Genomic DNA, 14893 nt, shown 5'->3' with positions numbered 1-14893 from the left:
TTCAGGACTTTTTTATACAATATAAGGAAATAAGGAAGTCTAAATTTAATATTTTTAATTTTACAATACTCCAAAGTAAAGTCACATTGCAGTCCCAAAGAGTTTATATGACACAACAAATAAAGGTACTAAAAAACTAAGCAGGTAGGATATGACAAGAATTACAAAAGTAGAAACTCATGAACAGCCAGAAAACAAGACCAGTAGCTAAAAGACTTTATGTTGTAAACTACATGTACATATCCACCAAGGAGTAAGCAGGTCATGTACCAGAAATGAAGGTTACTTACCTTGTGCAGCTACTGGAGTTCTTTGAGATGGTGTCCCCATGGATGCTTCATGCTTGGTCTTGATGCTGTCCCATTGCCTGGATTGGAGATTTTGAAGCAGTCTCTGCCGGGCCGCACATGCACAGCACGAACCAGCACATGCCAAGTTAGTAGGCACTGTGCATGCATGGCCCAATCACTCCAGTTGTTTCTCTACCCCTGAGGCCCTCCAGGTCTGAAGCAGAGGGGAGGAGAGTGGGTCATGAAGCATCCACAGGGACATCATCTCGAAGAACTCCAGTTACTGCACAAGGTGAGTAACCTTTATTACTTCTTCAAGAGATCCCTGTGGATGCTCCACTCTTGGTGATTAGCAAGCAGTTTCACCCCATGGTGGCTGGGGCTTTGGAATATTATGGTAAGTGAATGATAGCACAGTGGAGCCCACCGAGGTGTCACCCATGTATGAAAGTGCATAGTGCTTAGCAAAGGTAAGTTGTGATGCCCAAGTGGCTGCCTTGCAAATGTCCATTAGCGGCATGTTGCAAAGATACTGTGGAAACCATTTCATATTTATCTAGAAGCCATTCTGTATAACAGAAATCCATTTCAGTTTCTTGCTTTTGCACGTACGCCAGTGAGTGAACTGACCTTCACCAATGTAAGAAAAAAGCCAGAAAGATGAGCTGTTGGAATGTGTTAATGAATCATTTTGAGTCGAAACTCTCACTCCCTAAAACTTGTTTCTTTCTTTGCTGATAACCATTTCTCTTTGAAGTTTGCTTTGATGGTATGCCCTGGCATCAAACTTGTTTGGTTAAGGGTATAAAATACTAGGACTGATTGTGTTGAGCAGCCTTACTGGGCCCAGCTCTGCTGAGACCACGTTTGGCTCACTTTGTGCCTTATTGATCAATAAAGCTGTTTGTTAGCTGCCTAACCACATAGGAGCTTATTTTGCTTCAACAATACACAGTAGAAGAGGATACGGCCCTGGTGGAATGAGCTGTCAAGCGTATTGGTGGCTGTAGGCCCTTGAGAGTGTAAGAGATTTTTATACAGTCTGTAATCCATTTCAACGGTCTCTGTTTCGCTCGGTGAACGTGAGGAATAGGCAGAGTGATTGTCTGCAGGGCCAAGTTCTTTGTAGATAAAAGGCCAATGCTCATTGAACATTGAGGGTGTGCATGGAAGTCTCAAATGCATCTGTGTGGGGCTTTGGGAAGAATACAGGTAGGTTTATGGGTTAGTTTATATGAAATGATGAAGGAACCTTAGGTAAGCATTTTGGGAGTGTGAGAAGGGTAACTTTATCAGGGTGAAATAATATAAAAGATGGGTCGGCCATGAGTGCCACTCTGTCTCCGACATGGTGAGCCGATGTGATGGCAACCAGGAATGCAACCTTCATGGAGAGGTGCAAAAGGGACCAGGAGATGAGAGGCTCAAAAGGCATCCTGGTTAGGGCTCGCAGTACCAGCCTGAGGTCCCAGGGGAGGCACTGGTTGTGTGATATCAGGATGTAAGAGATGCAGACCCTTGAGAAACCTTTTAGTTGTGGGCTGAGTAAAAATGGAGCAGCCGTCAATTTTGTGGTGGAAGGCTGTAATGGCCACTAGGTGTAGCTACATGGAACTAAACAAGAGTGATAATTGCTTTAAGGTGAATAGATATTTAAGGATAAAAGACAGGGGTGTTGATATTGGGTCCTGTCCTTTCGAAGTACACCACGCTTAGAATCGTTTCCACTTGTAGGTGGTGTAGGAGGCATGAGTAGAATCCTCCAGCTGTGTATGAATATTATCCAAATCTGTTCCGGGAGGTCTAGTTCTAAGTGAGAAAGCCATAGAGGAGCCATGCTGTTAGCTGTAGCTTACATAGATCCAGGTAGGTTTGGGTTGTCTGACCCAGAGTGATGAGATTGCATTGGAGAAGGAGAGGGAGCCATCCACTCTGACCTTCTGAATGACTTTGGCAAGAAATGGTATGGGCAGGGGGAAGGCGTAAGCAAGATCATGACTCCATTGAATGAGGAAGACATCCCTGATAGATCCTATCTTATGCCCGCTCTTGAGCATTTGGTATTGTGAGGCGTTGCAAATAGATCTATTGATGGCCAGCTCTATTTGTGAAACAGGGAGCATGCTATCGAGGGGTTGAGCACCCATTTGTGATGTTGGGGAAAGTAGTGGAAGCCTCTGCCTCTGTGCTGCTGTGAGACAGGTTCTATGGCCCCTAGATCTAACAAATGAAGCATCTCTTGTCATAGCAGGGCATTGTGATAGGGGTCGCTGAAGAGGGATAGGATAAGAGGGTGGGTAGGAGGCTTGGAGAGGAACGGGATGGTGTAACCGGACAGAATAATGTCAAGCACCCATCTGTCTGAGATGATGTAAGCCCATTGGTGGTAGAATGGGCAGAGACGATTTTGGAAAGTTTGTGTGGTCATTCTCGGCATTTAAATTTGTAGGGGGTTTTCCAGGTCCTCGACCAAGCCTTCAAATTTGCTTGTTGGCCATTGGCAATTGAGAGGCTGAGCCTGATGTCTGCCTTTGTCTCTGAGGCCGGATTCGGTTTCTGTTGGGTTTGTTATCCTGCTGTTGGTTGAGATAGGCATGGTAGCATAGCCATTGATAGGGCTGATATTGGTATTGTCTATGCCGGTTGTTGGGCGTATGTATCCCTAATATGCGGAGAGTGGCACGCGAGTCCTTCATAGTGTTATGAACTTTGTTGATCTTAGCTGCAAATAGCTATTCATGATAAAATGGCAGGTCTTCCACTGTAGATTGAATCTCATGAGAGAACGTAGCTGGGGAGAACCAGAAAGCTCTACGTATCACAATGGCAGCGCCTGTGGTCCTAGCAGCAGGATCAGCAGCATCAAGAGCCACCTGGAGGCTCTTCAGAGAGCATGGCAGTGAATTGATTGATATCTCTCTGCCTCAGGAATGTCGTTAACAAAGTCCATGAATTTGGAGTAATTGCAAAAGGCGTACTTCACCAGCAAGGCTGAATAATTTGAAATTCTGAACTGTAAAGTTGCAGAAGTGTACATCTTGCGCCCAAATAGGTCTAGTCTCTGAGGGTATGGCTACACTAGCTTGTTAATTCGAGCTAGGTAGGCAAATCAGGCGACCGGAGTTACAAATGAAGCCCAGGATTTAAATATCCCGGGCTTTATTTGCATGTTCCCATCCAGTCGCCATTTTGAAATTTCACTAGCCCGAACTCACTGCTGCGTGGCTACACACGGCAGTGAAACGTTAATTCAAACTAAGTCCTTAGTTCGAATTAAATGTTACTTCTCATGGAATTCAGCCTCATGGAATGAGGAGTAACAGTTAATTCCAACTAAGGACTTAGTTCGAATTAACGTTTCACTGCTGATTGTAGCCGCATGGCAGTGAGTTCGGGCGAGTGAAATTTCAAAATGGTGACCGGACAGGAACATGCAAATAAAGCCCGGGATGTTTAAATCTCGGGCTTCATTTGCAACTCCGGTCGCCTGATTTGCCTACCTAGCTCAAATTAATGAGCTAGTGTAGACATACCCTTAGGGTATGTCTAGACTACAGGCTTTTGTCGACAGAGACTTTGTTGACAGTTACCGTCGACAAAGCCTCTGTCGAAAAAGAGCATCTAGACTACAGCTAGTTCTGTCGACAAAGCAAGCCGCTTTTTCGACAAAGAGTCTAGACGCTCTCTTTTGAAAAAGCACAGTGTGGATGCAATAGTGCCTTTTTTTTAAATAACTCTGTGGAAAAAAGTGTTTTTCCTCATGGAATGAGGTTTACCACCGTCAACAAAACTGCTGCGTTCTGTCAACTTACTATTGACAGAACTCGGCGGTAGTGTAGACGCAGGTATAGTTTTGTTGAAAAAAGTCCACTTTTGTAGACAAACCCTGTAGTCTAGACACACCCTTAGTGTCTTTATCTGGTTGAGTGATGTGAAAGAGATGTTGTTTTGCCCACTGGTGTGCAATTTCCACTACTAAGTTCAGTGTGGGATGAGTAAAGAGAAATTCCTAGGCATTGGCGGATACATAGTATTTCTTGTCTGCTCATTTGCACGTAGGTGGGATTGATACAGAAGTTTGCCAGATTGTGTTGGCCAGGTCCAAAATGGCAGGGTTGATGGGGAGGGCAATTTTAGAAGATGAGGAGGCTTGGAGTGTATCTGTGAGCTCATGCTGGGGTTGCAAAACTTCCGCCATGGAAATTGTAATCTCAGCTGCAACTCTCTTAAAGAGATCATTAAAATGTTCAAAATTATCCACGGATGAAGGTGAAATCACAGCCTTATCCGGTGAAGACAATGAATTGGTAAGGGGTGACGTATCAGGAGGAAACTCCTCCATTGGTTGAGGCACTTGAGGATCTAACTGTTGCACCAATGAGATCATGCGTGGTGTGACAGAAGTAGCCTATTTGTAGGGGCTCAGTTGCACACTAAGGTGTCTCCTGTATGAGCCCCAGGGGAGTATGGCCATTGTGCAGGATGCGGTACCGAGGGAGGCATCCAGTGGTGTCAATACCATGGGGGAATCCCTCTTGAGTCATAGTGGGGTTTGTAATATTGTATTGGAGGGCTGCAGTGCAGAGAGAAGGAGGCTTGTACACCTTCCTCTTCATTGCTGGAAAATTGAGATGGCACCGGGGATAGGGTATATAGTGTTGTCAGTATTGGCGACAAATCAGTGTTGAAAAGTGGTGACTAAGGAGCATATGTCACTGCTAGGTCAGTGTTTCACATGTACGGCAACGGTACTGCAAGGATCAGTGCTGGGGTTTGCTGTATCTGTCTGTACGGTGCCGATGGTGTGTTCGGCACAGATGGAAGAGATCGCTGGTATGTTGGTGGTATTGAATATACAACCAGTGCCGCTGCTCTGGTCAGTGCTTATGGTGCTGAGCGAATGGGCGCTATCGGTGTGGAGGAAGCAGACAGTGCCGTCAGGTGCACCAGCAGTGCTGGAAGTGGTGGCAGTGTCATAGTTGCCGGTATCATTGAAGTCGTCAATACCAATGATGGATGTGATGGTACTGATATAGATGACGGTACTGTGACATGTACCGGTGCCATCTTAGGATGGTGTTTGGGCCCTTTGCAGTCAGTGCCACTGGCAGCCAACAGTGTCTGAATGCCTGAGGTAGCTGGAGCGTCGTAAGTGCTGATGTGGGACCTCTGTGCCAATGGTTTGGGCGGAGACCACTTTCTGGAGGAGGGCTGACAATGAGGCACTGAGGAATTCCTCTTTTTTGGTGCCTTTTTGCCCTGAGAGGAGCCTGGGGATGACTGTACCTCCCTTCACTGCATTCCCAGATCCAACGCAGGATGTGCATTTTTTTCCAGAAGGATCAGCTTCAGACAAAGGTCCCTGTCTCTGAGTCCTGGCCTTGAGTTTGGCACAGTAGGGACAATCTTAGGATAAATGGTGCTCCCCTAAACATCTGATGCATTGCAAGTGCCCATCCAAGATGGGGTAGTGTCTCTGCAGAAGGTGCACCGTTTGAAGCCTAAAGAGCTGGACATGATGAAAACTTGTTTGTTTGTTTTTTAAATGAACTACAAGTAACTAACTAAATAAATAAGAACAGTACTAACTAACAATTGAGTTGTTATGACTAAGAACCACTTGAAGGCTGTGTCTAGACTACAGCCCTCTGCCGACAGAGGGATATAGATTAGGCACTCATTGTCTTATGAAATTCATATAGAAAGGCTCTTCTTTGAGAGGTCCCCGTGGATGCTCCACGCTTGGTCTTGGTACCGTCCCACTGCCTGGGTCAGAGATTTTGAAGCAGTCCTTGCTGAGCTGCACATGCACAGCATGAACCAGCACGTGCCATGTTAGTAGACACCGCACATGCACAGCCTGATCCCTCCAGTTTCTTCTCAACCACTCTCAGCCTGAGATGGAGCTCTGCAGTTCTCTGCCTTATTTGACACTCTTTGGCTATGTCTAGACTGCATCCCTCTGCCAACAGAGGGATGCAAATCAAGAACTTTGGAAGTGCAAATGAGCCCGGGATTTAAATATCCCAGGCTTCATTTGCATACTCAAGTTTGGGCGCGGTGCCGATCACGCGCCCTTTCGAAAGTGAAAGTAAAGTCTAGCCACAGCTCTGCTGACAGTGGGGGAGCTTTTTTGGCAGATTTTTTGAGGAGTACAGGATCAGCCCAAACGTGAGTATGCAAATGAAGCCCGGAAGCCCGGGATATTTAAATCCCGGGCTCATTTGTACTTCCAAAGTGCTTGATTTGCATCCCTCTGTTTCATAGGCATGACAAGGGCTTTAAAAATGATTACCATAACAAAATTATGTAATGTACACAAAGATTTCATGGATGAATAAGTAAGAATTTTGTTCATGACATATGATTTTTCTTTATATTGAAAAGTTATATTTCAATTCCATTCTAATAGTAGTACTAAATAAACTATTTTTTTCTTTTTTCATTGCTATTGTTTCAAACTAGTTTGCATTTTTCCCCTTCAAAACTACTTAAGGTTAATTTTTGTTGTTGTTTTTAAACACCCTAAAACATAAAAAATTCTACAAACCAATACAAATGGTCCCCAAGGCTCTGATGACACTCAGGAGCGTGCCCTCTGCTATCTTTGTGCTTCTCAGCAATCGAACCAAAGGGCCAATTCCATTCCCTTCACATATTTGATTTTGATGAAGCCTGCTGTCTTTGCTAAGTGCTATTACTGCTTCACCTCCTTCCAAAACAAAGAAAAAATGTATGTTTAAAAACATCAATAAACTGTCCAATATTTTGCAAATTTATACAAAACAAAACCAATATCTTACCAACATACTGCATTTTATCAGATGGTGACAAAAGCATATCAATAATAAAGTTGTACCCAATCTGTTCTGCCATCAATTTTTGCTGCTTCAGTGTTTGTCCTGCCAGTGCCCACAAAGTTGTAGCACCTTGTTCCTTAACTGTCAAGTGAAATGCCTGAAAATTTGAAAAAAGCAAAGATTTTCTTTCACTGACAGAATTTTAAATCTTACACATTTAAAAAACTATTTTCTCTATGATACTGATGGTTTTTCAATTAATCCAAGTAACACAGCCTATTTTGCACTTTTTTCCAATGAAAAAAATGTCTTAAGACATTAGAAAAATAAAAATATGAAATAAATTCTTGCCTTGAAGAGCTTTAAAAGATCTTTTGTTACTGATCTTTCCAGAAACTCTTTCTGTATAGAACTGTTGTTTTCTGATAGCATTTCAATAGCCATAGCACCTTTCACCTGCACACTGACTTTCCTTCCACGAAGAAGCTCAACCAGAGGACCAATTGCATCTGCATTTGCAATAGCATCCTGCATCATCTCATTCCCCCGAGCAAGTTCTGCAAGAGCTGCTGCAGATATAGCCTGTAGCACATCTTTAAATCCATAAAGTATTAGTCAAACAACAATAAGAATCAACAATATTATCTCTTTTTTAGAAGACTGTATTTCAGATTAGTAGTATTGTGTTTCAGAGAGATGTTAGGACTAATGCACTTGTAGTGTACTAAGACAGATAACTAAAATATTGATTAAACATTTAGTAATTTCTGTCCTCTGGATACTCTTCAAATGTAAATTCTAAGGCTACAGGTTGTCAGATGCCCCCAAAACGTCATCTGCATCACTAAAGTTGCCCTTTGAACTTTAATATAAGCCAGTGGTCACCAACCAGTAGATCAGGATCTACTGGTAGATCTTGGAGCCTCTGACAGGTGATCCTGACTGGTTTGGCTAAGAGGCTATCAAGTGCCAGCGCTTCAGCTGCCCCTCCTCCCACTGCTGCTCCTCTCCTGCTCTTTGCCTTGGATCTGCCCCCCACTCCCTGGGAGCCTCCTGCTTGCTGTGCAGAGCAGGGAGGAAGAGGAGGGACACTCATGTCAGGGTGCCTCCTCCACTCTGTATTCTATCTCCACAGAATGGATGGGAGGTCCAGGGCTTGGAATGGTGGGAGTTTGCTGGCTGCTTTTGAGAGTGGTGCAGGGCCAGGGCAGGGGTGAACCTGCCTTAGTCCTACTGCACCACAACCCAGGAGCCACCTGAGGTAAGCACTGTCCAGCTGGAGTCAGAATCCTGAACTCCTGCCCCAGTCATGAGCCCCGTCTTATACCCCAAGGCCCTGCCCTAGCTCTGAGCCCCTTGAATCCAAACTCCCTTACAGACCCTGTACACTGAGTCCCCTCCTGCACCCCAACTCCCTGCCCCAAGCTCAGCTCAGAGCCCGTCGCACGCTCCAAATCCCCTAATGCAAGACCAGGGCCTGTGTCCCAACCCTCTGCCCCTACCTGATGAAAGGGAGAGAGGATGGGGGAGGGAGGGAGGATGGAGTGAGCGGGGGCAGGGCCTCAGAGAAGGAGCACAAAGGAGGCGGGGCAAGGGTATTTGGGCCTGAGATAGATCCTTGATTGCACTTAAATTCAAAAAGTAATCTTGTGCTTTAAAAGGTTGGAGACGACTGATATAAGCTAAACTTGGTGATTGCATAAGGCAATTGCATAAGGTGATTGCATATCTTGATCTCATGGACAGGGGCGGATATAGGGCAGGGCGAATGGGGCGGCCGCCCCGAGCCCCGTGCTTCAGAAAGCCCCGCGCATGCGCCGTGGCGCCGCTGCGCATGCGCATGGAGTCACTGCACATGCGCCGTGGCAAAGGGGGGGCCCCGCGGAATTATGCTGCCCGGGGCACCGCAAAACGGTCATCTGCCCCTGCTCATGGAATCTTGCAAGAAGAAAATATCTGTGTAGGTCAAACACATGGGATATTGGGCAGAACACTTCTGGTAAGCTTTTTGCAGATAAATTATTAACCTTAATTTTGTATTAATATTGCATTACCACCATGTATACATTGTATATATATGACTTGTTTTCATATGCTTTGGGTTGTTATAATGAAAACCAAAGTATGAAAAAGAAAAAATAGTGAGCAAAATTCTATATCTATACAATTAGACTCAAAGAAATTAAGTAGCATAGGATTCAACTGAGTTCAGAATTTTTCCTGCCAATCTACTTCCATATGTCTTTTCCTACAAGGTTTGCAAATTATTCTGTATTAAAGCATGATTTGTGAACAGATTTACCAAGTCTGAAGCCAATTTTCATATAACTTGCATAAAACCATTGAGAAAAACTAGTCTGTTTAAATAGCAAAACATTAACATGGACAAAAAGGACCTGATATGTGAAGCCCACTGAAGTCAGTGGAATTTTTTTTAACTGACTCTAAAGGCTTTGGATCAGCACCTACAGCAGTGGTCTCCAACCTTTTAAAGCATGAGATTACTTTTTGAATTCAAGTGCATTCCAAGATCTACCTCAAACCCAAATACCCTGGCCCCAACTCCTTTGTGCCCCTTCTCTGAGGCTCCTCCCCCTGCTCACTCCATCCTCCTCCCTTCCCCTATATTCCCTCACTTTCATCAGGAAGGGCCAGCGGGTTGGGGTGCAGGCTCTGGAGTTAGATTAAGAGAATTGGAGTGTGAAAGGGGCTCTGAGCTGATCTTAGAGCAGGCAGTTGGGGTGCTGGAGGGGTTTCTAGGTGCAGGCGCTGGGAGGGCATTTGGATGCAGGGGTGCTCAAGGCTAGGGTTGGGGCTTGGAGTGCAGGAGGGAGTTCATGACTGGGGTAGGGTTTCAGGATTTGGGCTCTGACTTGGCACTGCTTACATCAGGTGGCTCTTGGGTGATGGTGCAGTGGGGCTAAGGCAGGCTCACTCCTCCCCTGGCCCTGCACCACTCCCAAAGGCATCCAGCAAACTCCTTCCCAAGTCCTGTTGTGCCCCCACTCTGCTCTGTGGAAATAGTATAGAGGATGGGAGAGGGGGCACTTGATATCAGCACCCCTCTTTTCCCTCCCATATCCTGCACAGCAAGCTGGAGGCTCCAGAGGGTGTGGGGGGGAGGCATCTCCAAGGTAAAGAGCAGGAGTTGTGCAGCAGCGGGGGGGGAGGGGCAGCTGAAGTACTGGCACTTGGTAGCCTCTTGGCCAAATCTCTCAAGATCACCTGTCAGAGGCTCCAAGAACTACCAGTAGATCCTGATCTACTGGTTGGTGACCACTGACCTACAGCAATCAAGCAAAGATAGTACTCAGACAATTACTAGTGTAGAGATTTTCCCTTTTTTCAAAATGTCAACAGTAAGAATATTACATGAGCATGTAAAAATGAAAGTTTACCTGATTCTGAAGTTAGAAACTCAACAAGTGCTGGAATACCATGATGGTCCTTCACCGCACTTTGATTGTGTTTGTTCTGGATGCATAACACCCGGATACAATTTATTACATTAACTAACAAATCCTGTATTTTAATTTTCAAAAGATTTACCAAAGGAGGGATTCCACCCTAAGGAATGAAAAAGCATATGTCTGTATTATGGAATAATCCCAAAGAAATTGCAATTATATTCCATGTGACTCACAGTTCTTATAAATGAAGAGGATATCAAAAAGGTTTAGTCAACTATGAAAATTACCTCATACTGGAAAAGCAACAACTTAAGAAAAAAACAATCCTTTTAAAAATAATGTGAACATAACTAGCAGTTCCTGAATGAGGCTTACTGTGAAGAGGCGCGACCAACCCACACTAGGGTCTGCCCTCTTCCTTTCCTCTTTTCCACAGATTACCCGGCAGCAATACCTTGGTCAGGGCTGTCGAAGCTCCTCTTTAGGTTATTGCCCCGAGTGTGGTGTGAGGGGGACCTGGGCCCACCCTCTCTCCAGGCCCCAGCCCAGGGCCCTAAGGTGGGAGTATCCTTCCTGTCCACTCCCCCATCTGGCTGACAGGGCTAACCGCCGTAACACATCAGCCCACAAGCGGTGCTCCTGCCACCCGCTCTGGGCTTCTTCCTCACCCCGCTCGCCCTGCCTTTCCTCCAGCAGTGCCTCTAACCGGCCTCCAGCTCCCTCTCCTCTCCGGCCTTCTCCTCCTTTTTCCTCCTCCCCCCTTTGCACCGTCCTATCTTCCTTTTGAATGTCCCGTCCCCCTTCTGCACATGCGCCGGCATCTTGCCTCCTCCCATCTCCCCTGCCCCCGCAGTCACTCACGGCCTTGTTCCCTCCTGCACATGCACTGGTGTCTTTTCCTCCGGCGCCCAAGGTACATTTGCGACCGGCAGACGGGCCACCACTCCCCGGATTGGTCTCTGCTGCCAGCTTTTCTCCCGGCGCGGGGACAGGAGGGATCACCCCCCTGCCATCCTCACTTGGGACCATCCCCGGGGTCGTGCGGGGTTCTGGTACCCCATCACACTTACCAGTTCAGTAATGACATTTTGATTATCGTTGAACTGGGCAATATCATATAGGATAACAGCACAACGAGACTGCAGTTCAGGTTCACCAGAACCCAACAACTCAATTAATACTGAAATGCCTCCTGCTTCTACTAAAGCTTTAGAAATGGCAATGTGTGGTGAAATGTTACTCAGCACCCCTGATGTTATACATAGCTGCTTTATGTGATGGCCTTTCAACAGATTGATTAAAGAGGGGATAGCACCTACAATAAATAAGAAAACCAAACCATTATTGTAGTCACCTTTACAGGCATCCAATATCACATTTGCTTCTTGTTTATTTTAAACTGAGTTTATGAGAATAACATTAAATATTTTAGTAATTTCAAATACAAAAACAAATGCTAGGGACATTTAACATGACATGACCTAAAATGTAACACACCTACAAATACTACAATCTAAAAGAAAATGTCACCAGGATTAAAACACATTTTTAAAAATAATTTTTGATTACCAAAATTGAAAAAAACCCATATCTACTATTTTGTGAGTGTCCCCTGCTGCTGTACAGTATAAATTCAATAGCAAAGAAAATGCCGCTGCAGCACAAACAGATAGCAAAAAACCAACACCAGACACCCAACAAAATACTACTTTTGCCAAATTAACAAGGATTAGATTAAAAATTCCCCTGCATAGGTTTAAAGGCCCCAGAAAGACCTTTCTTTCTTTCAGCTTTTACTGCTTCTGCCCACTCTTGAAATATTAATGCCTTCTTTACCATTATTGAAACTGTCCTTCAAATTGAGCAGCTTTTTTATACTTGTGACCCATATTAGAGTTGCATTTAATAGGTATATTATATCTTCTATTTTGAACTGAAATGATCACAGCAGTTTTGCTGAATGTAGTACCTTTGGAGACTCTATTTCTGCATTAGTATTGTTGATAATAAGGGGAAGGAGTCCAGGAGAGCTGGCAGTATTTTAAAGAAGCCTTATTAAAGGCACAGGAAGAAACCATTCTAATGAGCAGTAAGAGAAGCAAATATGGTAGGCGACTAGATTGGCTTACCAGGGAAATCTTTGGTGAGCTTAAACATGAAAAGGAAGCTTAAAAGAAGTGGAAACCTGGACAGATGACTAGGAAGGAGTATAAATATATTGCTCAAGAATGCAGGGGAGTTATCAGGAAGGCAAAAGCGCAATTGGAATTGCAGCTAGCAAGGGATGTGAAGGATAACAAGAAAGGTTTCTACAGGCATGTTAGCAATAAGAGGGTGATCAGAGAGGGTGTGGGGCCCTTACTGGATGAGGGAGGTAACCTAGTGACAGATGATGTGGGAAAAGCTGAAGTACTCAATGCTTTCTTTGCCTCTGTCTTCACAGACAAGGTCAGCTCCCAGACTAATACACTAGGCAATGCAGTATGGGAAGGAGGTAGACAGCCCTTGGTGGGGAAAGAGGAAGTTACTCACCTTGTGCAGTAATGATGGTTCTTTGAGATGTGTGTCCACGTGGGTGCTCTACTGTTGGTGACAGGCTTGTCCCGGTACCACAGCTCAGAGTTTTAATGAGCAGTCATCAGCTGGACCGCACATGCGCAGCTCACGCTTCAGGCCAATCGCGCCTTTTGATCTCTTGTGCAGTCTGGCTCCTGCCAGTTCCTCGAGTTCGTTATATGAAAGATATAATAGAGAATCTGAAGCAGGGAGCAGGATGGGCAGTGGAGCACTCACAGGGACACACATCTCGAAGAACCATCATTACTGCACAAGGTGAGTAACTTCCTCTTCTTCTTTGAGTGGTGTCCCCGTGGGTGCTCCACTGTTGGTGAATATGTAGCAGTATTCAAAACCAAAGGAAGGTGGGTCTCGGATTTATGGTCTGACTATGGTAGATAGGACCGTGGAGGCCAGAAGTGAATCTTGTGCCTGAGAGTGCAGAATTGCTTAATGTCTCATAAAGGTATCATTGGTTGACCAGGTGGCCACTCTGCAAATGTCTTTAAGGGGAACCCCTCGTAAAAATGCTGTTGATGTTGCCATAGCTCTGGTGGAGTGAGCTCTTGGGATCTGAGGCAAAGGCTCGTTTCTTAGGGCATAACATTGTTTAATACATGCCACCACCAAGCTGGAGATCCTCTGTGATGATAGTGGTTTCCCCTTTGTACGGTCTGAAATGGAAACAAATAGATGCTCTGATTTCTCTGATTTACGAAAGGATTTTGTTCTGTCTATGTAAAATGCTAATGCTCTGTGCACATTGAGGAGATGAAACTTAGCCTTGGCTGTTGTTTGTTGTGGTTTTGGTTAGAAGATGGGAAGCCCAATTGGTTCATTAAGGTGAAATTCGGAACATACTTTGGGAACGAAGGATGGGTGAGGATGTAACACAACGCTGTCTTTACTGAAGATGGTGTATGGTGGAGTTGCCATTAGAGCAGCTAGCTCGCTCACCCTGTGGGCGGAAGTGATTGCTAATAGAAAAACCACCTTCAGTGACATCGTATGCAGAGAACAGGTAGCGAGGGGTTCAAAGAGGGTATGAGTCAAAGTATCCAACACCATTTCTAAGTTCCACAGAGGTGGTGGTGGTCTGTGCAGTGGGTATAGATTAGTAAGATCCTTTAAGAATCTCCTTGGAGTAGGGTGCGCAAAGCCCGAGAGCCCTTGTATAGGTTAATGAAAGGTGGTGATAGCAGCCAAATGCACCTTTATTGATGCGAGAGCCAGACCGGAGTCTCTAAGGGTACGTCTAGACTACATGCCTCTGGCAACAGAGGCATGTAGATTAGACTACCCGGCATAGGAAAATGAAGCAGCTATTTAAATAATTGCCGCTTCATTTAAATTTAAATGGCTGCCGCGCTGAGCCGATCAGCAGTTTGTCGGCTCAGTGCGGTAATCTGGACGCTCTGCGGTCGACATCAAAGGCATTTGTCGACCTCCCAGGTAAACCTCATCCCAGGAGGCATACTGTAGTCTAGACGTACCCTTAGAGACAAAGTATAGTCTAGGACATTCTCCAAAGATGTCAAGGTTAGTTTCAAATTATGATCAGAACACCCATGCTGGAATCATTTGTTCAGGTAAGTGACTCGGGTAGACTGTTTCCTGCTATGTAAGAGGACATCTTTCACACGTTGTGAACACAGTGATTCTCCTTGGCTGAACCAAGAAGGAACCATGCTGTCAGTTTGAGTATGTGTGGCCGAGGGTAGAGTAGGGTCCCCGATCTCTGAATCAGCATATCATAGGGTACTGGAAAATGGTAGGGAGGTTGAGGAGACATCTGATAAAGGTATGGGAACCATGGTTGCCGTGGCCAAAAAGGTGC

General features: G+C 45.2%; 1 protein-coding gene across 2 annotated transcripts in view; it reads right to left on the bottom strand.

Annotated features, from left to right (window-relative positions):
• The window catches only part of ANKAR (ankyrin and armadillo repeat containing), a 94961-nt gene that overhangs the window by 40675 nt on the left and 39393 nt on the right, over nt 1–14893 (bottom strand). The window contains exons 13-17 of one of the 2 annotated variants that reach the window (XM_025179856.3): nt 11571–11815; nt 10489–10657; nt 7442–7683; nt 7094–7247; nt 6841–7002 (exon numbers count right to left, since the gene is read on the bottom strand). In XM_025179856.3, coding sequence (XP_025035641.3) covers nt 6841–7002; nt 7094–7247; nt 7442–7683; nt 10489–10657; nt 11571–11815 — 972 coding nt within the window. The remainder of the gene's footprint in view (nt 1–6840; nt 7003–7093; nt 7248–7441; nt 7684–10488; nt 10658–11570; nt 11816–14893) is intronic. The other variant, XM_025179859.3, reaches the window with a different exon arrangement.

This window comes from Pelodiscus sinensis, chromosome 7 (genome assembly GCF_052426305.1).
Source record: "Pelodiscus sinensis isolate ZL-2025 chromosome 7, ASM5242630v1, whole genome shotgun sequence".
NCBI lineage: Eukaryota > Metazoa > Chordata > Testudines > Trionychidae > Pelodiscus > Pelodiscus sinensis.
The sequence above is the reverse complement of the archived record's forward strand: the minus strand, read 5'-3'. Positions and strand labels throughout refer to the sequence as shown.